This window comes from Haliotis rubra, unplaced genomic scaffold (genome assembly GCF_003918875.1).
Source record: "Haliotis rubra isolate DU_JTF1 unplaced genomic scaffold, ASM391887v1 Scf243, whole genome shotgun sequence".
Lineage (NCBI taxonomy): Eukaryota > Metazoa > Mollusca > Gastropoda > Lepetellida > Haliotidae > Haliotis > Haliotis rubra.
This window is the reverse complement of record NW_025766481.1, coordinates 993069-1015245: the sequence shown is the minus strand read 5'-3', so window position 1 is coordinate 1015245 and position 22177 is coordinate 993069. Positions and strand designations below refer to the sequence as shown.

The window sequence follows — 22177 nt, the reverse complement described above, 5'->3', positions numbered from 1 at the left end:
ACAGCCAGGCCGTCACCAAGTAGGTGGCGGTGTGTACCTGTACAACCACTAATACAAGATATATACTGGGCATGCCTGTAACAGCCAGGCCGTCACCAAGTAGGTGGCGGTGTGTACCTGTACAACCACTAATACAAGATATATACTGGGCATGCCTGTAACAGCCAGGCCGTCACCAAGTAGGTGGCGGTGTGTACCTGTACAACCACTAATACAAGATATATACTGGGCATGCCTGTAACAGCCAGGCCGTCACCAAGTAGGTGGTGGTGTGTACCTGTACAACCACTAATACAAGATATATACTGGGCATGCCTGTAACAGCCAGGCCGTCACCAAGTAGGTGGCGGTGTGTACCTGTACAACCACTAATACAAGATATATACTGGGCATGCCTGTAACAGCCAGGCCGTCACCAAGTAGGTGGTGGTGTGTACCTGTACAACCACTAATACAAGATATATACTGGGCATGCCTGTAACAGCCAGGCCGTCACCAAGTAGGTGGCGGTGTGTACCTGTACAACCACTAATACAAGATATATACTGGGCATGCCTGTAACAGCCAGGCCGTCACCAAGTAGGTGGCGGTGTGTACCTGTACAACCACTAATACAAGATATATACTGGGCATGCCTGTAACAGCCAGGCCGTCACCAAGTAGGTGGCGGTGTGTACCTGTACAACCGCTAATACAAGATATATACTGGGCATGCCTGTAACAGCCAGGCCGTCACCAAGTAGGTGGCGGTGTGTACCTGTACAACCACTAATACAAGATATATACTGGGCATGCCTGTAACAGCCAGGCCGTCACCAAGTAGGTGGCGGTGTGTACCTGTACAACCACTAATACAAGATATATACTGGACATGCCTGTAACAGCCAGGCCGTCACCAAGTAGGTGGCGGTGTGTACCTGTACAACCACTAATACAAGATATATACTGGGCATGCCTGTAACAGCCAGGCCGTCACCAAGTAGGTGGCGGTGTGTACCTGTACAACCACTAATACAAGATATATACTGGGCATGCCTGTAACAGCCAGGCCGTCACCAAGTAGGTGGCGGTGTGTACCTGTACAACCACTAATACAAGATATATACTGGGCATGCCTGTAACAGCCAGGCCGTCACCAAGTAGGTGGCGGTGTGTACCTGTACAACCACTAATACAAGATATATATGCCTGTAACTGGACATGCCTGTAACAGCCAGGCCGTCACCAAGTAGGTGGCGGTGTGTACCTGTACAACCACTAATACAAGATATATACTGGGCATGCCTGTAACAGCCAGGCCGTCACCAAGTAGGTGGCGGTGTGTACCTGTACAACCACTAATACAAGATATATACTGGGCATGCCTGTAACAGCCAGGCCGTCACCAAGTAGGTGGCGGTGTGTACCTGTACAACCACTTGTATTGAGGAGATGCGTCTCCTCGTCATAAGGGATGCATTTCCGTGTCACAGTAAAACTATCATTTGGCGTTGCCCAATTGTTTTGTGTTTTGAATGGATCCATACCCAAATACATACACAGAGGAATCAGTAGACCTGCCTCCTATTGCCCTAGCACAGTGATCCGTCGAAGATGGCGGAACAGATCAAGTATGCTGTAGATTTTGCTTTAGGTTTCACATACAACAGATGTATACAACACAGCTGTAACATGAAAGTCATCCTTCACAAACCTCCATGAATGAGGTTTACAGAATGGCATCATACGCCCAAAGTTAATTATCCTCACAGTCTAAATATATAACCTGTAAAGGATGTTCTTTTACTGTTTTAACCCGTCAACCATTTGCACTTGGGTCGGCAGTACGACAGACCTCACACTACGACTCTGGCGCAGGCAATCGACGTCCGTCGGTGTACCTAGGCGGATCCAGAGGGGTGGAGGGGTGTGGTTCTACCACGTTCTACACCTTGTATAGTCGTTGTGCTTGTTTGACAACTGTACAATTTATCCATTGACAAGTGGCACATGTTTTCCACAATCCATATCAAACATAACCAAAAGAATATACAATATGAAAATATCAAAATAATTTATTCTTTGAAATATAGAAAATATAAAACATTCCACACGTAAACATGTTTCAAAACTCTATGAGTGATATACATTAAGTTACAATAAATACCTCCCTGGTGGAACAAAAGTAAAAAATATCACAGACATTTGAACTTTCACCAGGGAGTGCACGCATATAAATATTGACATCATATATAACACTAACAGTGAACTGACCGATAGACAACTCTTGGTGGCAGTAGACAAGAGGTTCACAGTCTAGACTACCAGTTGTCAGACTTCCATTTTTGTGGAAGCCGCGGTGGCTGAGCGGTCTAGGCGTCTGACTTTGTGTGCTGGCCATTAGGTGCCTGACTCTGAAGGTGCGGGTTCGAATCCCGAATGGGACTCAACCCCAAAAGTACAAGAATCTGTACTTTGCTGAAAAAGTGTAATCCCAAATATAACATATGTTACATTTGACCACTTTCTAAAATGGCATTGTGTATTTCACAGTATACAAGAATTTCACAATGTAATATAGCAGTTGTTCATCCATATATTGTTATCCTTCCTTACTGCTCCAACGTCTAAATGCCTCTCAAACAAGACACTCATTCATAATGGTCCTTATAATATCTTCCCAGACCGATTCGACATGGAGAAAATCTTCGCTCCTTAGTTTCTAAGGTGGTGAGTTTCACTGTTTTCTGGACGCAAGGGCAACAAGTAGTGCGGCCAACATCAGTAGGGTGATGGTCGATGGTCGCAGGACTCGAGATCCGCTGTTCCGACATGTGCAGTCTAAAATGAACAAAGGGGGGTTCAGATACTGATTTGAAAATCAACGGTACATGAATGTAGTGAAGCAATATGAAGCCAAACCTCTGGCTGCAAGGACATATCGTTGTCGAAGAAAGATAAAGTACAATGTTATAATGACTGAAGAGCCTTGTGCGACACAAAACGATCTTCCGCTAAAAGCGTACCTATTTAATAAATGTTCCATTTTCTACCTTTCATCAATACGAATAGAACACCAGAACGACAGTTCTGGCTCAGTGTCAGTATGTAAAAGGTTATTTCATGCCCACCTGGCTTTACTGGTGGTGACGGTGTGACCTTGACCTCTACACACAACCGACATGCTTTGCGGCAGTTATGGTGCATCCAGCTTGGGTTCATCTCGCAGTGTCCCGTGCTTGCCCACAATCCACACTCTGAGTCGTCGTGAAGGTTATTGCAAGGAACTGAACGAAAACAGCAATATGTCACCAATAATTGTTATACCATGTTTTGACTTGTGATACCCGATAACATAACAACATATTGAAATTTTTTTCACAAATAATTTGTAATGTAATGTATCGAAAGTATTGGCTTTTGATAAAAGCGACGATAACTAGCACTTATGACGTACGTAAGGTTCCTCCATTATCTCTCAATGAAAATGTCAGGCACTGTTTTCCAGTGAACTTCTTGTGTAATTAAATGTGTACCTGTTTGCGTGTATATGTAACGATATGTTGTTATACAACACATTTAAGAAGTATGCTGTGAGACATAATTTCAGAAATATCTTCACCAGAAATGTCATTGGTGTAACAGACAATGGTTACCTTGAGGGCCAATGGTGGGGTGTGTGATGTCGGGGATCACAGGGTCGGGTGTGGACACGGAGTCAGGAACACATTCGTCGCAGGACACGGGACAGTTGGTCAGCATCCAGCCCGGGTTACTCAGGCACTCCCCAGTCTCTGCCCAGGAGGGACACTCAGGATGTGTCTCCACACACTTCACAGCTGAAACACACGCGCATAACATGGTCATAGACACCCGTACATTCACAGCTGAAAAACACAAACACACACGAACACACAGCATGGTCATAGAACCCCATACATTCACAGTTGAAACACACACACACAACATGGACATACAGCCCCATACATTTACAGTTGAAACACACACACACAACATGGTCATAGAACCCCATACATTCACAGCTGAAACACACACACACACATGGTCATAGAACCCCATACATTCACAGTTGAAACACACACACACACACACACAACATGGTCATAGAACCTCATACATTCACAGTTGAAACACACACACACACACACACATGGTCATAGAACCCCATACATTCACAGTTGAAACACACACACACACACACATGGTCATAGAACCTCATACATTCACAGTTGAAACACACACACACAACATGGTCATAGAACCCCATACATTCACAGTTGAAACACACACACACACACATGGTCATAGAACCCCATACATTCACAGTTGAAACACACACACACACACATGGTCATAGAACCCCATACATTCACAGTTGAAACACACACACACACACACACACAACATGGTCATAGAACCTCATACATTCACAGTTGAAACACACACACACACACACACACACACACACAACATGGTCATAGAACCCCATACATTCACAGCTGAAACACACACACACACACACAACATGGTCATAGAACCCCATACATTCACAGTTGAAACACACACACACACACACACACACACACACATGGTCATAGAACCCCATACATTCACAGCTGAAACACACACACACAACATGGACATACAGCCCCATACATTTACAGCTGAAACACACACACACACACACACACACAACATGGTCATAGAACCCCATACATTCACAGTTGAAACACACACACACACACACACACACAACATGGTCATAGAACCCCATACATTCACAGTTGAAACACACACACACACACACACAACATACATTCACAGTTGAAACACACACACACAGAACATGGTCATAGAACATGGTCCCCATACATTCACAGCACAGTTGAAACACACACACACACACACAACATGGTCATAGAACCCCATACATTCACAGTTGAAACACACACACACACAACATGGTCATAGAACCCCATACATTCACAGTTGAAACACACACACACACACACACAACATGGTCATAGAACCCCATACATTCACAGTTGAAACACACACACACACACACACACACACACAAAACATGGTCATAGAACCCCATACATTCACAGTTGAAACACACACACACACACACACATACATTCACACACACACATTGACAGTTGAAACACACACACACACACATGGTCATAGAACCCCATACATTCACAGTTGAAACACACACACACACAACATGGTCATAGAACCCCATACATTCACAGTTGAAACACACACACACACACACACACACACACACACACACACACACACAAAACATGGCCATAGAACCCCATACATTTACAGCTGAAACACACACACACAACATGGTGAAAGAACCTCACACACGTGAATACACATATCTTAGGCAACTGTTATCAGCTGACACATACAAGCATGCACATCCTTACATTATGGACTTATCCGTTGCTCCTAGTTGCGACATGTTCAAGGTAGTACTAAGTGACTATAGACATATTGGTTTACACCACTGTGTGGTGCCTGAAACAGAGGAGCTACTCACGTGTTTTTGTGACCACAGATCCCCCTCCACAGACGCCACACGACTTCTTGCAGTTGAGAAGCATCCAGGAGGGGTTGGCCTGGCACTCCCCGGACAGAGCCCAGTCAACACACTGCTGCTTGTTACTGTGGCCGTCTGTACATGTATCTGGCAATACATAAGTGTAGGACGGTTGGATACTAGCTCGCCAATATCTCGCAAATACTTTCTTAATACTGATGGAATCAGAGATCACGTTAATTATGTATTCATCATGTTGGGATTCTGTAGACCAACTGGGGCAGTGGGGGAGCCTAGTGGTTAAAGCGTTCGCTCGTCACGCCGAAGGTCATAGAACCCCATGAATGAATGAATGAATTTCTGTAAAGTCCATTTCTGGTGTCCACCGCTGTGATATTGCTAGCGTAAAACCCAAATCACATACTCACTGTAAAGCAAGTTGCACTCAGGTCCGTCATTTGAGGTTCACCAGCAGAAGACTAAATAGATGACTTTAGCATTGGATCTCGTCCCATTCTAAACACCCTGACATTGTCATGCAATGTGCGGTATCCTACCGTCAGTTCCGTCAGTGACTGGAGGGGTTTGGTCACATGTCTGACACGACTTGCGGCAGTTGATGAGCATCCAGGCAGGGTTGATCTTACACTCGCCGTCAGCAGCCCACGTGTCGCACTTTACAGAGTCGCTGTGCTTGTTCTCACACTGAGCTGCGGGAAATAAAACAACTCGGTCAGGTACAGCGGGAGTTTTGGGGAGTTTAATTATGTTACGATTACTGGATTATTTCAGAAGAGATGAATGAGTTCAGAATAATACGTTTTCTTACTCTCTTTTCTCTGGCTTTTCGCAACACAGGCGTTGCACGTTTTCCGGCAGTTCAAGGACATCCACCACTCGTTGGCAACACATTCACCATTCTCCTTCCACTTGGCACACTTCTTGGGATGCAGATCTTCACAGCCCACTGGAATCAACATCCATGTTTTTGACGAAGTGTATCTACATTACGCATGTCAGCGACAAAATATGTTTACAGTACATGTCAGTGACGAAATATGTTTACAATACGTAAGTCAGAGACGAAATGTGTTTACAATACGTATGTCAGTGACGAAATATGTTTACAATACGTAAGTCAGTGACGAAAATATGTTACGATACGTATGTCAGTGACGAAATATGTTTACAATACATATGTCAGTGACGAAATATGTTTATAATACGTATGTCAGTGACGAAATATGTTTATAATACATATGTCAGTGACGAAATGTGTTTACAATACGTACGTCAGTGACGATGTGTATTCACAATACTTATTCAATGACAAAATATATTCCCAATACGTTTGTCAGTGACGAAGTGTATTCACAATACCTTTGTCAGTGACGAAGTGTATTCATAATACCTTTGTCAGTGACGAAGTGTATTCATAATACGTATGCCACTGGGGACGTGAATTCACCATACGTATGTTAGTGAGGAAGTGTACTTACAATAACTATCTTGGTGATGAAGTGTATTCACTATATGTATCATATCGACAAAACATATTCACTTAACGTATGTCAATGATGAAGTGTATTCACTATATGTATCACATCGACAAAATATATTCACTTAACGTATGTCAATGATGAAGTGTATTCACTATATGTATCACATCGACAAAATATATTCACTTAACGTATGTCAATGATGAAGTGTATTCACTATATGTATCACATCGACAAAATATATTCACTTTACGTATGTCAATGATGAAGTGTATTCACAGTACGTATGTCTGTGACGAAGTGTGTTTACAATTCGAATGTCAGTGAGGAAGTATATTCACAATTCGTACGTCTGTGACGAAACAGATCAGTATCCAGATCCTGGTCAGTGCCTTGTCAGTGATTGTGTACAGCAGGAAGTATATTATTTTCTGATCTAATCCGCTAGGATTTAAACATTTCCCTGTTTGTTTTCTTGTAGGTTTGTCGAGTCAGAATTGTTCAGTGCAGCCTATCTTGTGCAGTGTGATGAGCTTCTTACCACGTTCAGTGGGCGCCACAGTGTAGCTACAGAGATGGCACGCCTTCCTGCAGGACTTGCTCATGAACTTGCTGTTCCTGTTGCACTGTCCGGAGTTGGCCCATATGGCGCATTGCCAGTCGTCATACGTGTTGCTGCATTCACCTGCAACATGCACTGTGTTGAGTTCCTGTCCACAACAACTACACAGGCGCCTGAATGTGTACTCAAATAGCAGGTTTACCAGTGGGTGAAACTAGAATAATTGTGATTATCAGCTTTTGACTGGTTTCATCAAACCTTTAAGCTTTGTTGACTTAACTTCATCTCGTAATATGATTAAATATGTTTATCGGACAGGAATTGGTGAAATACAACCGGCCTGTATTTGCAATACATCATAGTGATCCACTTGGCAGTTACGTGTTCTTTCCAACAAATTAAGGAATGATGATACACCTGGTAAAATATCAGAAGGACTCCAAACACTTCAGTTTAGTGACAAGTAGATACCACGACTCTTGAGGGCCTGTTACATAATCTTAGCTTAGTCATGAGCCTCACCATTAGTGGCAGGTGCCTGGTAGCCCTCTTCACAGTCACGTGTTCCATCCGGGCACATACAGCGGCAGGTCTCGTCCACGAAGCCGCCATCTTTACACTTGACTGTGTCGGGACAATTTCCTTTAGAACACAGTACGATCACGTTAGCCCACGTTGGGAAATAGGGCACAAAAGATAGATTCATTACAGCTAAAGTAAATCTATGTATGGTTTTTATCCAGTGAGTATTTTTTTAAAGTTGCTTTTTGCACTTTTAACACAGAAGCAGTTGATTTTAGAAGGCTTCATTGTTAATCCTGCAACTTCAGAAGCACTCGCCCTGTTTCTGTTTTACCTGCACAATTGTACATGTTGTTGACTGCCAGGATATCACCGAATGAGAGCTCCTTTAGATAAACCTTCCCAATCTCTTCCTCGCGGCTTCGGTCCTTGGGAAGAATCGTCTTCGTTTTACCATCTCTTGAGAATGCCTGAGGATTGACAAAGATGAGTCATCGAAATAGACAAGAAGGTATATAATAAGAATAATCTACATTTCTGACAAATAAGATAGATCCTTCCTCTGAATAAGATGAAAACGTGTTGTCAAAGCTAGATGTTTTACTGACTTGCCAGTGGGTATTCCTAGTAGTGCGGGTCAGAATGCCAGTTAATTTCAGAAATAGAAATATTGGAAAAGAATTTTATTGAATTCATACATGATGAATTGGAGACTAAAAAACAAGACTTGCAGCAAATACGTAAACAAAAGCTTGATGGGATATTGATTCGATCCAAGGCTAAATGGATTGATGAAGGTGAAACTATAAGTAAATACTTCTGTAATCTAGACAACAAAAACTATATAAGTAAAAATATGAAAGAAATAGAATCGAAATATGGGAAAACATTAACCAAACGGATGATATTATAGAAGAATCAACAAGTTATTACCAAAACCTCTATGCATCTCAAGAACATTTAGTTACAGATATTGAACTCGAATCACTCTTATCTGAACAAGATGTAAAGAAGATTGACAAGACTGAATCAGATCCGATTGAAGGCCCAATAACTAAACAAGAACTCCTTACAGCACTTACAAAATCAACAAATAACAAAAGTCCAGGTTCTGATGGCTTTTCGTATGAATTTTTTAAGATGTTCTGGCTTGACTTGGGAGATTTTCTGTTAAGATCTCTGAATTACAGCTACAACATTGGTGAATTATCTGTGACACAAAAACAAAAATTTATAACTTGTATTCCAAAGGGAGATAAGCCAAGAAATCTTTTATAAAACTGGCGCCCAATTTCACTTTTGAATTCTTCTTATAAGCTATTATCATCAGTTATTGCTGACAGACTAAAAAGAGATCTCCCTAATCTTATAGATGAAGACCAGACGGGATTTATGGCTGGCAGATATATTGGAGATAACATACGTATGATATATGACTTATTACTTTACACAGAATCTAAAAATGTTCCGGGAATGTTATTACTAGTAGATTTTGAGAAGGCATTTGATTCTTTATCATGGTCCTTTATAAATAAGACACTTAAATTTTATGGATTTGGTGATAGTATTTCAAAGTGGGTATCAATCCTATATTATGATATAAAATCTAGTCTTATTATAAATGGAAATATGTCACCTTGGATACAAATTTGTCGTGGCTGCAGACAAGGAGATCCTTTATTCCCCTACATTTTCCTACTATGTGCTGATACTTTATCTGCTCTTATTAAAAAAAATAAACATATAAATGGCATAAAAGTTGATTAAATAGAGTACTTGATTGCACAATATGCAGCTGACACTGAATTCATTCTTGATGGCTCAAAAAAAATCATTTGAAACTGTTATTGATACACTAGACTTATTTGCTAGAATTTCTGGACTGAGGATTAATTATGACAAATCACAGGTTGTTTGGATAGGTTCAAAAAACCATTGCCAAGTTAAATATAGACCAGATCTGGCCCTTGATTGGAATCCTGAAACGTTTAGAATTCTAGGTATTATTTTCTCAGTTGACTACGATAAGATGATAAGACTAAATTTTGCTTGTAAAATATATGAAATTGAACAAATAATTAAACAATTGATGAAAAAACTATTACTCCATTAGGGAAAATAGCTATTATTAAGTCATTATTAATTTCAAAGCTAAATTTCCTTTTTCTTACACTACCTAATCCACCAGGGGACTTTCTTAAAAAACTAAACAGCATTCGTTTTAGCTTCCTTTGGGACAACAAGCCAGATAGGATTAAAAGAACTGTTGCTTGCAAACCTGTTGTAGAAGGAGGATTAGGAATGATTAATATATTTGCTTATGTTGATGCACTTAAATTGACATGGATTAGGAAATTGATTAATAATGATTATGACAAACTGTGGAAACACCTGCTACTTACTACTGTTCCAAATTCTCACAATTTGACACGTTTTGGAAATGATTATCCACTGATGTTAGGAAATTGTTACTCCTAATAATATTATGTTTTTGAAAGATAGCATGGCAGCTTTTGCTAAATATAGCAGTAACCATAGACTAGCAACGTATGAAGAGTTTCTACGAGAAGCATTCCTGTATAATAAGAACATAACTATGAAAAAAACATTACTAATATTGGCTGCTTGTTGAACGCAGATGGAGACTTTAAATCTCTTCAAGAGTTTTGTGATAAGTTTTTCGAGATTAGTTTTTTGCATTTTCAAGGTTTATTAAGATCTGACAATATTTATTTAAAAAGATTGAAATTGGATAAAGGTAATTTTATAGAGGGAGATAGATCACAGAATGTATGTATTACACAGTTGCTTTCGTGTCGTGTAAAAGAGGTTCGAAACAATATTATTATGTTATGACACAGACTGAAGAAAATCTAAAGATAATTGAAAAATGGGAAGAGGAAATATTAGTAAGACAGAACTGGTCAAACATATTTATCAAAGCATTTAAAACTACATCTGATCCAAAGTTAAGATGGATGCAATACAGGCTACTACATAGAATTGTACCAGTCAATACATACTTAATCAGGGTGAATATTGTTAATAGCAATCTATGTACATTTTGTAAGGCAGAGCCGGAATCAATACTACATCCACTTTGGGGGGATGTAGAGAAAGTGAATCTTTTTGGAGGAATCTCTCTCAATGGATTATGCTGAAATGTTCACATGCTAACATAAGTATATTCCATTGTGATCTAGTGTTATTTGGTATTTCTGAATCCTTCTACAGTGATATTATATTTGACTTGATAATTCTATTACTAAATTTCATATCTATAAATGTAAACTTACAAATCGAATACCGCATTTATACGTTTTTAAATAGGAATTGAACTATTACCATAACGTAGACAGAATCAGATATTATAACAAAGGAAGGTTTCAGGAATACCATAACAAATGGAAACAGTATGAAAATCTTTTCAGTAGCACACATTGACAATACGAATTTATTTATTTTCTGTTTTTGTTTGTTTGTTTTGGGGGTGGGTGGGGGTTTTCTGTATGGATGTGAGAGCGAATGTTGCATCTATGTGTTAAAAAATAACAAAAAAAAGTCGGTGAGTCCAGTCTCTGTATATATATTGTATACATTTATACATATATTGTATACTGCTTCTCCGAGAATAAAAATTTAAAAAATTAAAAAAAAGTAGTGCGGGTCAGCTCCTTACAACCTATTGTGTTTGTCTTCGAACTGAGAATGTACGATTGTACCATACAGCTTTGTAGAGATACAGTTTCAAGTCCAGTGTGTAGATAGACAACTGTAATGGGTGGCTGGTTGCTGTTATTGTTTAAGGGCCACGTGGGCCAACATGGTACCTACTTGCGCCCAACATATTGGCTAACAATATATATATGAATAACAACAATATATATATGAATAACAACTAATCATGTCGCCAAAAAACAAACAAATGAAATCGTAGATAGAAGACAGCTACATGTAATTTACAGTATTTGGGCACAAGTATTCGTTAAAAATCAATGATGGGAATCAGAAACGGAAGAATGATAACCTTTGTTTCCTGCCATGTATTAATACCCTCAGCAGACACTTTAATTTCTGCTTGATGACAAACTAATTCAATTTTTTAAAAAGCAGTATATCAACATCATATTTTGCAGATAAAGATAGAAAATCTACACCGCCCGCTCTTTGCGCGGAGCCATACATGATGTTTAGGCCCATAACAACCGTTCAGAAAATGTGTCATCAACTTCAAGCACAGACATGTTGAGGTTTTATGTTATTATACCCAGGTCATTTGAATAGATAGTGTTCCACATTTTCAGGCGTTTCCAAATTGCAGTGGGCAAATTCAGAAGAGACCGCATTATCAATGAAACTCCTGTCAGTATTTAGCCCAGTATCGAAGTCGGTGTTGTATCAGAATGGTCATGGGCGCGACACTGATAGTTGTCTCCCTTGAAACTGCTCAAAGCATATTTCTTCCCCTAAGCCATTGTCTGTGCACTCACCGTGACGCCGTAGTGCATGACGGAGGAGTACTCGTATGTGGTGTTGAAGACGCCAGTTTTCTTGGTGCTCTTTGTGAAGCTGTACTGGAGTTGCGGGGCGACGTACTGCAGGAAGATGTCCACGTAGTAGTCCCTGTCGGGACGCTGGTGCTCGTGAATCAGACCGATTGCATGGGCGATCTCGTGCAGGTACAATCCTCTCTGTCAACAAAGACGTCAAGGTTAGGGGAAGCTCTTAACAAAGCAGTGTAATTATAAGTTACTTGTTCAACATCTCATGCATTGGGGCACGTCGATTGTGCAACTTTGACTCAACATTTTGATAATTTACTTGAGTGAAAAGCATGGAAGTATACATGCTTCGTGCTAAGAATTATGTCTTGATCTGTTCACAGTAGTAGCTCGGTTCTCCCCATTGCCTTTGACGGTCACTATGGTGTGTTGGACTGGGGTTGGGGTGGGGGTGGAGGGTTGCCTGTCATTACAACAACACACATGAAGACGTGTGTGTGGCGGAACTGGAGTACTCAACTCTTAACAGAAGACAAACCAAGTTTTAGATAGTATATGGCGACAAGAATGTACACCCCAAGGACGAGTGCTATCTTTGGCAGTTCGCAGTCAGCGTAAGAAATGCGTTGTAAGCGACACTTACGAATCTACATCCGGGTGCCTGCAACATGAGCATCTGCCTTCCCCCGACCATACCCAGCTGGGAGCTGCATCTGTAGCACACGGGATTCACATTTGCTGAATAACATTGATCACGACAGGAAATTGACAATTAACTGGTATGTTAACTCGCAGCAAGACCGACTGTACACATCAGAGCCTAGATTTTCGAAGCTCTCTTAGCGCTAAGATAGTCGTAAGTAACATATACATTAACAGTAACTTACGACTATCATAGCGCTGAGAGAGCTTCGAAAATCTAGGCCCAGGTACTTAGGTTTTAGAAGAGTCCAAGGGATTTGAACGTGTAGCTTAATGTGACGGCATTAACTGTAACGGCATCGGCTGTGATGACGTTGTACTCACGAGTCTCCGTTAACGAAATCCACGACGTTGGGGTGAGAAGGTGTGGCTTCCACGAAGTTGAGACACGTGTACCTCTCCCACTCCGTCATAGCTTCCTTGATCATCACCGTCTCTTTAGCATCTACACATAAACCCGTCCACATTTCAAAACCGCTGGGTCACATGCTCAATATGTTCATATGCGTTTCCAAAGGGAACATTGAACCCTGTAAGATGTCCAAGCTACAGCGGTGTAGTGGAAACAGTGACATGTATCGAGGTAATTCGTGTCAGCTAATGATCTCATCGATAACTATCAATCATATATTTTGCTCCAATCTAGGTACAATATTAAATTCTAGACATGTGCAGTAATAACTTAAAAAAACTTGACTCAAATATAAAACTCAACCTACTGAAGGTATTTTCCGCGAAGGCGTATGGGATCTCTCCATGCAACCATCTAAGCACGGGGTCAGTCGTCGCCTTCCGCTTGGAGCGTCCTCCAGAACCATCTCCTTGACCATTGCTGTGAAAACAGTTGAGGTACACATCACTTATAGCGACTACATGAGATCTTCTGGATCAGCTCAAATAAGTCTCCTCACAGTTCAGTGTAGTTGTACACACGACTCTCACACTACAGTGTTGTTTGTGGTTTGGCGATTACATATCAAAAAGTGTGTGTACCTGTTTGTGTTGTAGAACGCCGCATACTGCTCTGGAGTGAGACGCAGATCTAATTCCGCGAGAATCAAGCCACCAGCGTCCATCATTTTATTTCCAAGACCTGAAATAGACACAACACTGCTGGTACGTGCACACCCTAGCGAGAAGCCTGTATGAAAATGTTCATACAGATTACAGTGTAGTGGAGACGATGGTCGTACACTCTACCACTCCGCAGTGACAGCAACTAAACGTATTATGTTATCCAGAACATTCGATATCGTAGCATAACTTGTTATCATATCATTATCATAATCATACTACAGGACATATCACATATACTATATACTATAGTCAGGAGGGAGGATTGTTGAGGACAAGGTCGGGGTACCTGAAATACCCCCGAGTTGCTGGGTGATTATCTGGTCCATCGTCAGATTTGTCTCTGGATCACGTGATCTGAACCCGCTCCCAGGAAGGGGTAGCTTCCTCTTGGGTATCCCTCCAGGTCTCGGGTTAGGCCGCGCCAAGGTGAGCGCCACACAGCAGATCTAAACAGACATTGATATTGACGCCATTAAACAGCAGTGACAAACATACAAGGACAGTTGGATGACATCACAGATTTATGTCGGTGAGTGAGGTGGGTTAAACGCCCCTTTGAACAGTATTCCAGTTAAATACTTGATGAGGGAGGAAAGCCCGACGTGATGCTGGTCTGTGACAGTTACCATTTTGCTGAAACCAGCAGGTATATGGTGTAGGTTGCTATGTGGGTATCGTACATACAGACATACATGACAGTATGTGTGTAAGACTGAGCTGCTAGCAGTGTTCCAGCCGCCTCTCTACCAGGCACACCAGTAATGGATGCAGTTTGTTTTACAAAACAACCTTAGAGTTAAGATGACCTTATCTCTTTAAGTTTAACCTCAGGCTTTTGCTAATGTTGCACGAATCTACTTTACGCTAACGTAGCCTTAGTTAAGGTGAAAATATAAGGTTTGTTCGACCCAACCTTAGTGTGGCTAAGCTTGACGTTTCAAATAATTTTAACATGGCTACATTCTGGTGAATTCCCCACATGGGTACAATGTGTGAAGCCCATTTCTGGTGTCCTCCGCCGTGATATTGCTGGAACATTGCTAAAAGCGGCGTAAAACTAAACTCACTCACCCACTCACTCACTCACTCACTACTCACTGGTAGAAGCGTTATTTGATATATGTTTTGAAGTGTGAAAATCGGATAATAACTTGGAGGGTTAATTTTGTGATTTGAGGGTTGGTTTATAAAAATAACATATTAGTGGTCACCACAACACATGGTAATTCTGAAACGTCTCCGATAAAATTACATCACGTATGTTTCACACTTAGCTGCGACAAATACATCTGATTCCCCCATACAATTATAGTATGAAAAAACAAAAGGTCTTTGTCACCAAACCAAGTGTCTAGATAAGTCAAACGAAATATATTGGATGTGAAAACGAACGCCGTGCTTGATGGAAACGAAATCCGTAACCAAAGAAAAATTCGTTTACTTAAATGTTCATACATCCATATCTACATTTAGCCTTGTTCAATATCATATCATACAAGGACACAGACAATACAGTTTTGTTTGTTTGAACAACATTTACACAAGAAATTGCCACATTTAGGGTAGTGCCCGACATTGTTGACCCCTACACAAGTGTCAGAAGATGAAACGTAGGCATTACTGCAACATGTACTTTAGTCATCACGATGTACAATGTTCAATATCAATTGTAATTTCATATGAATAGGTTAATTTAACCTTCTAAATAAATTGACAATCTTAATAAAAATGATTGATATATGTTATGAACTGAACAAGCACACTTTTTGAAAGGAGTTGTTCAAGCAATTACTGAATCCGTTTTGGACAAACAATGGATTCATTCTCATTGTTAAACAAATATTGTGATGGTTGTAACTGTAGCTATATTTCTACAAGAACTGTAATAAATGAAATAAGTCATATCCTTAAACATGTATTAGTGTATTTTGAAATAATATTTTTCATTTACGTTAATTTGATGCCAAACAGGTGCGAGTATTGTCCACATTCAGATACACAGTCAAACCATTAATTTGTATTCGAGCGGGGAGATAAATCACAACCGTGACTACGGACATGATGTTGTTTTGACTCACCAGAGGCTATAAGACATTGTGGATTGAAGGCATATAGAAGTATTTTATATGAGGACAGTGGTGGATCCAGAAGGGGGTTCGAACACACACACACACACACACACACACACACACACACACACACACACACACACACACACACCCCACCCCACCCCACCCCACCCCTTTAAAAATTTCTGGATCCGCCTTTGGAGGGCATCTCTCCTCAATGTCAATGCTGTTACAACCATATTACACTGCCCAGAAACAGTTCATCACTATGTCATTGAACGTCCAGCTCATGAAAAACCACTCCATGCTCTTAAAGAAACTGTGCTTAACAAAACCAAAAACACAATACTTGGCGATAAGTTAATGTATGGTTGCACACAAAGAGCTGTGTTAGACTTTCTCGTTAAAACGGGGAAGTATGGCATAATTTAACTGAACATAAATATATATTGTTAAGTGTTGGGCGCATATAGGCCTTTTAAGGCAGAAGGTCGCCCTAAACCTTACCTACCATGATTGAGTCACCTTAGTTAAGGTTGGGCGTAACATTTGTTGAGCTTACTTTAAGGTTAAGCTAAGACACTAAGTTTAGCTATAGCTATGTCAGGGAGGAAATACATTAACAAGGACACGGGTTAAACACAGTCGCATACATCGTTCTTAGATAGATATCGTATAACTTACATTTTTCACATGCCTGAATAAATATCAATAGCTGGATAGATACATGGATCCTGAGATAGATACATGGATCCTGAGATAGATACATGGATCTTGAGATAGATACATGGATCCTGAGATAGATACATGGATCCTGAGATAGATACATGGATCCTGAGATAGATACATGGATCCTGAGATAGATACATGGATCCTGAGATAGATACATGGATCCTGAGATAGATGCATGGATCCTGAGATAGATACATGGATCCTGAGATAGATACATGGATCCTGAGATAGATACATGGATCCTGAGATAGATACATGGATCCTGAGATAGATCAACTTACCAATAAACCAATAACTCTGATCATGGCAGAATCCGTCTTGGTCATCAGTTGATAATTGAATAAATATCAACACGTAATGTAAAATATACAATGAATAATTAGCCACGGCTAGATTCGTCAGTTGTCGGAGTTCAGTATTCACTGACACGACTAGTTCAGTCAGGTTTTATATTACCCGAGCACGGAAATGGGAGCAACGGTGCCATGATGACTGTTAGTCAGAACCTCCGGAAGTATTCGCTAGAAGCGACCCGGAACATATATAGTCGCAGTGCGTGTCACTCAAGTTAATTCTATCAATGAATGAAGTGGCCTGGTGAGCTACGGCTCAGTACACTGCTGAAAGGTCAACATAATGCGATGTGCGTCCATTCATTTCTGATGACCCCTGTCAGAAACAATCACCTACAATGTCTGATTGTCCTGACCGGTGAAATGGTGGTCAGTCCGTGATCCACAGTTATATTTAAAGATGCCCTGATTGTTCTGATACACGATGTATACACCATGTTAGCTACGAATATTCACGGTTGTATAATTAACTGAGCTGGGCGATGTGAACTCTCTGGCACCACTCTGGCCGCGTTACTACTAATTGTTTACTCGTTAAGCATGTCCCTTGTTCCAAAATTTGACCCTTTAGGTCTAAACATGATTGGGATAAAGTGTAGGAGCTAGACGTGTTTAGAATCTAAATGAGGTAAAGGTAACCCTCCCTTGAAATGCATTGTAGGTAATTTTAAAGGATGGCCTCTGTGTAAGATTTCTTAAGGTTTAATTGGGATATACTAGCATGGGGAGGGTGGATTTGGGTTTGGGATGGGGGTAAGTAAAGAAGTGATGGTCTACTGCAGTAATCAGATATGCTGTTTCTAATAACACCCACCACCCCGGAGCATCACGAAACAACAACCGGATAGTGTAGGTTGTATGTGCTGCTGGCGATATATTTTAGTGACTTAGCAGTGAATATGATTATCATGTCTGCGTGTCTTATCAGGCGGCATGTGTACATTTCTCGGCCAACATGCCTGAACGTAAATACAATATTTTCATGTCAAGATGCACGATCTTCCATATCCGTTTATTCGTTCACATTATCCAAATAAACCTGCTCTTCACTGTGATTCAGAAATATATCAGGATGAGAACCATGTCATTCTGTTGACTGTCAACATGACGAAACCAGTTCTGAGCATACTGATTCATCCGTATATAGTAAGGTTAGAGGGAGCAGGTCTTCAGACTGTCGTATCACATCCTCATCGTGTGTGAACAGCTGTCACCTTACATGAATCACTACATCTGTCTCATCACGATTCTCACCAACCCTTTCAGTTAGTCGCTATGGCGTTGGACGTAGTAGGAACTATAAGTAGTAGTAGTAGTAGTAGTAGTAGTAGTAGTAGTAGTAGTAGTAGTGGTAGTAGTAGCAGTAGTAGTAGTAGTAGTAGTAGTAGTAGTAGTAGTAGTAGTAGTAGTAGTAGTAGTAGTAGTAGTAGTTTCCGGGGTTAAAAAATACTAAGGAGATGATATAGTTATATTCAGAATGTGTGATTCCGACAGAAGAGTTGTCATTTAAGCCAACAGGATAGTTGGCTATGCACAGTGGACTTTGTTGATCTAAAGTCCATGTCTAGTCCAAGTTCAAGCTCACTGTGCATCAAGACAAAAACAAAAGAGTTCTTCGTCCATTGCAATCTGTTCACATCGCGCTGCCATGGCTCTTTCATATAGCAGCTATCACGGCCTGTTTCCACCTCTCAGGCTGTATCTTATACTCGTCTTTGATTGCGGTCTCCCACATGGGCCATGCACATGGCATCAGATATAAGTCCACGCGGTGTGCAACATGGGCCATGCACAGGACATGAGATATAACTCCATGTGGTGTGCAACAGGGACCATGTCCATGGCATCAGGTATAACTCCAATTGAGACCCAGAAACTGTGGTCGACCAACAGCATTCATAAGTCTCGTCGATAGGACCAGTTAAGTTGGAAGTGTCCGTTTGGAGTCCTCTCCATTGTGTCACCTGTCGGCATGATACCAACATGCTTGATTGACGTGGCTGTACGTATAGGATGCCCAGTATTGTCAGTATCGGAAGAGAGCATGAATCTCCACTGTTTACTGTAATCCTCAGCGATATTCAAAAGAGCCAACTTGATGAACTTGACGACAGCGTCAATACCACTTTGAGTTGGACATCCAGTGTCGAATCCATGACCTTGCACACTGGTTTTCAGTCCACAGTCTTATCCACTGTCTGGTTTCTATAAACAAGAGCACATCCCCTTGGAGTATTCTTTATTGCAATGTATGCCCTTAAAAGGCCTTGGAATGGCGCTCTCCATGTCCTGCTACCGTTTGTAAGTAACGATCTACAGTTTGTCATTCACGCCATCTTTATACAGGTTCTATCTTAGACCATCAACTGTCTAGGAAACGTAGACTACTCTGTTCGGATTTTGTTGAAACACAAAACGAGAAAGAAATAAGTTTGGTCTAAACGTAGATGGCTCGAGCTCATTCCTGTACTAGGGTATTATAGAGGTAGAGGTATAATATTCATGAGGTTCAATCCATGTCAAGGACGTGTGGAATAAGCAAATAACTAAAAGTCATGGACTAGTAAGATTAACATATGAGCTAAAGTCATGGACTTGTAAGATTAGCAAATGCGCTTAAGTCATGGACTTGTAGGATTAGCAATGAGCTAGTACCATGGACTAGTAGAATTAGCAATGAGCTAGTACCATGGACTAGTAGAATTAGCAATGAGCTAGTACCATGGACTAGTAGAATTAGCAATGAGCTAGTACCATGGACTAGTAGAATTAGCAATGAGCTAGTACCATGGAATAGTAGAATTAGCAATGAGCTAGTACCATGGAATAGTAGAATTAGCAATGAGCTAGTACCATGGACTAGTAGAATTAGCAATGAGCTAGTACCATGGAATAGTAGAATTAGCAATGAGCTAGTACCATGGAATAGTAGAATTAGCAATGAGCTAGTACCATGGAATAGTAGAATTAGCAATGAGCTAGTACCATGGACTAGTAGAATTAGCAATGAGCTAGTACCATGGAATAGTAGAATTAGCAATGAGCTAGTACCATGGAATAGTAGAATTAGCAATGAGCTAGTGCCATGGAATAGTAGAATTAGCAATGAGCTAGTACCATGGAATAGTAGAATTAGCAATGAGCTAGTACCATGGAATAGTAGAATTAGCAATGAGCTAGTACCATGGATAAATAGAATTAGCAATGAGCTAGTACCATGGAATAGTAGAATTAGCAATGAGCTAGTACCATGGAATAGTAGAATAAGCAATGAGCTAGTACCATGGAATAGTAGAATTAGCAATGAGCTAGTACCATGGATAAATAGAATTAGCAATGAGCTAGTACCATGGACTAGTAGAATAAGCAATGAGATAGTACCATGGAATAGTAGAATTAGCAATGAGCTAGTACCATGGAATAGTAGAATTAGCAATGAGCTAGTACCATGGATAAATAGAATTAGCAATGAGCTAGTACCATGGATAAAAAGGATTAGCAATGAGCTAGTACCATGGATAAATAGAATTAGCAATGAGCTAGTGCCATGGATAAAAAGGATTAGCAATGAGCTAGTGCCATGGATAAAAAAGATTAGCAATGAGCTAGTACCATGGATAAATAGAATTAGCAATGAGCTAGTGCCATGGATAAAAAGGATTAGCAATGAGCTAGTGACATGGATTAGCAATGAGCTAGTGCCATGGACTAGTAGAATTAGCAATGAGCTAGTGACATTAACTAGTAGAACTAGCAATGAGCTAGTACCATGGACTAGTAGAATTAGCAATGAGCTAGTACCATGGACTAGTAGAACTAGCAATGAGCTAGTACCATGGAATAGTAGAATTAGCAATGAGCTAGTGACATTAACTAGTAGAACTAGCAATGAGCTAGTACCATGGACTAGTAGAACTAGCAATGAGCTAGTACCATGGACTAGTAGAATTAGCAATGAGCTAGTGCCATGGACTAGTAGGATTAGTAAATAAGCCAGTGTCATGGTCTGGTAGGATTTGCAATGAGTTGGGCATGGACAGCTAGCAATGTTAATCATGGACTATTAGGTCTGGCATTATAGCATTATGGAAGTGATAGGTTTCCTTGAATTAAGATTGTGTCATACATTTGCTTTACTGAATACTAGTTGGATGTCATCGGTCGCTGGGTCATTGCGTGCACTCGGTGGTTACTAGCTGAACCAGATGTAAACATGATAGCCATTGACATGCGTCACGACTGTGGTCATTCATGACAACCATCCGTGTTAAAACACTGAGTCACAACCCCTTCCCGGGGATCTTCTGCAAAGTTTCAATATGATGTCATGCTTTCGGTATCCTCTTCGTCCCATGTGCTAAACAAGGCAAACATGGTCATTGATAAGTCACATTTACCTTGAAAACACAGAATACTTACAATATATACGCCACTGACGTGAAGATGAAAATTACTTCATAAAATATGAGACGCCCCCTACGAAATTTACACGAAAGTGTAAAATGCGTAAATCCTGTTTCCTCTGTCAATGGGTTATTGGAGCGAGAGGTCCCATCAGTGACCGGGAGGTGTTAGTAATTGTACACCTTGGAAGATATC

General features: G+C 40.7%; 1 protein-coding gene across 1 annotated transcript; it reads right to left on the bottom strand.

The window, feature by feature from the left end:
* Positions 1–2448: 2448 nt before the first annotated feature.
* LOC124278900 (zinc metalloproteinase nas-14-like) lies at positions 2449–17657 on the bottom strand. The gene is made up of 16 exons (XM_046714710.1): positions 17507–17657; positions 14711–14870; positions 14341–14440; positions 14067–14179; positions 13672–13792; positions 13289–13358; positions 12634–12834; positions 8478–8613; positions 8144–8263; positions 7601–7744; positions 6390–6527; positions 6118–6270; positions 5561–5707; positions 3636–3818; positions 3111–3266; positions 2449–2820 (listed from the first exon to the last, which is right to left on the bottom strand). Exons 1-16 carry the CDS (start codon positions 17549–17551, stop codon positions 2717–2719), a joined length of 2091 nt encoding a protein of 696 aa, XP_046570666.1. The 5' UTR covers positions 17552–17657; the 3' UTR covers positions 2449–2716.
* Positions 17658–22177: the final 4520 nt, after the last annotated feature.

Coding starts and splice junctions, on each gene's coding strand:
- LOC124278900 (XM_046714710.1), bottom strand. CDS start 17,551: ATGACCAAGACGGATTCTGCCATGATCAGAGTTATTGGTTTATTG. Junction 6,271..6,389: donor GAAAAGCCAGAGAAAAGAGA/GTAAGAAAACGT, acceptor TATTTCCCGCAG/CTCAGTGTGAGAACAAGCAC. Junction 2,821..3,110: donor GTCACCACCAGTAAAGCCAG/GTGGGCATGAAA, acceptor TGTTCATTTTAG/ACTGCACATGTCGGAACAGC.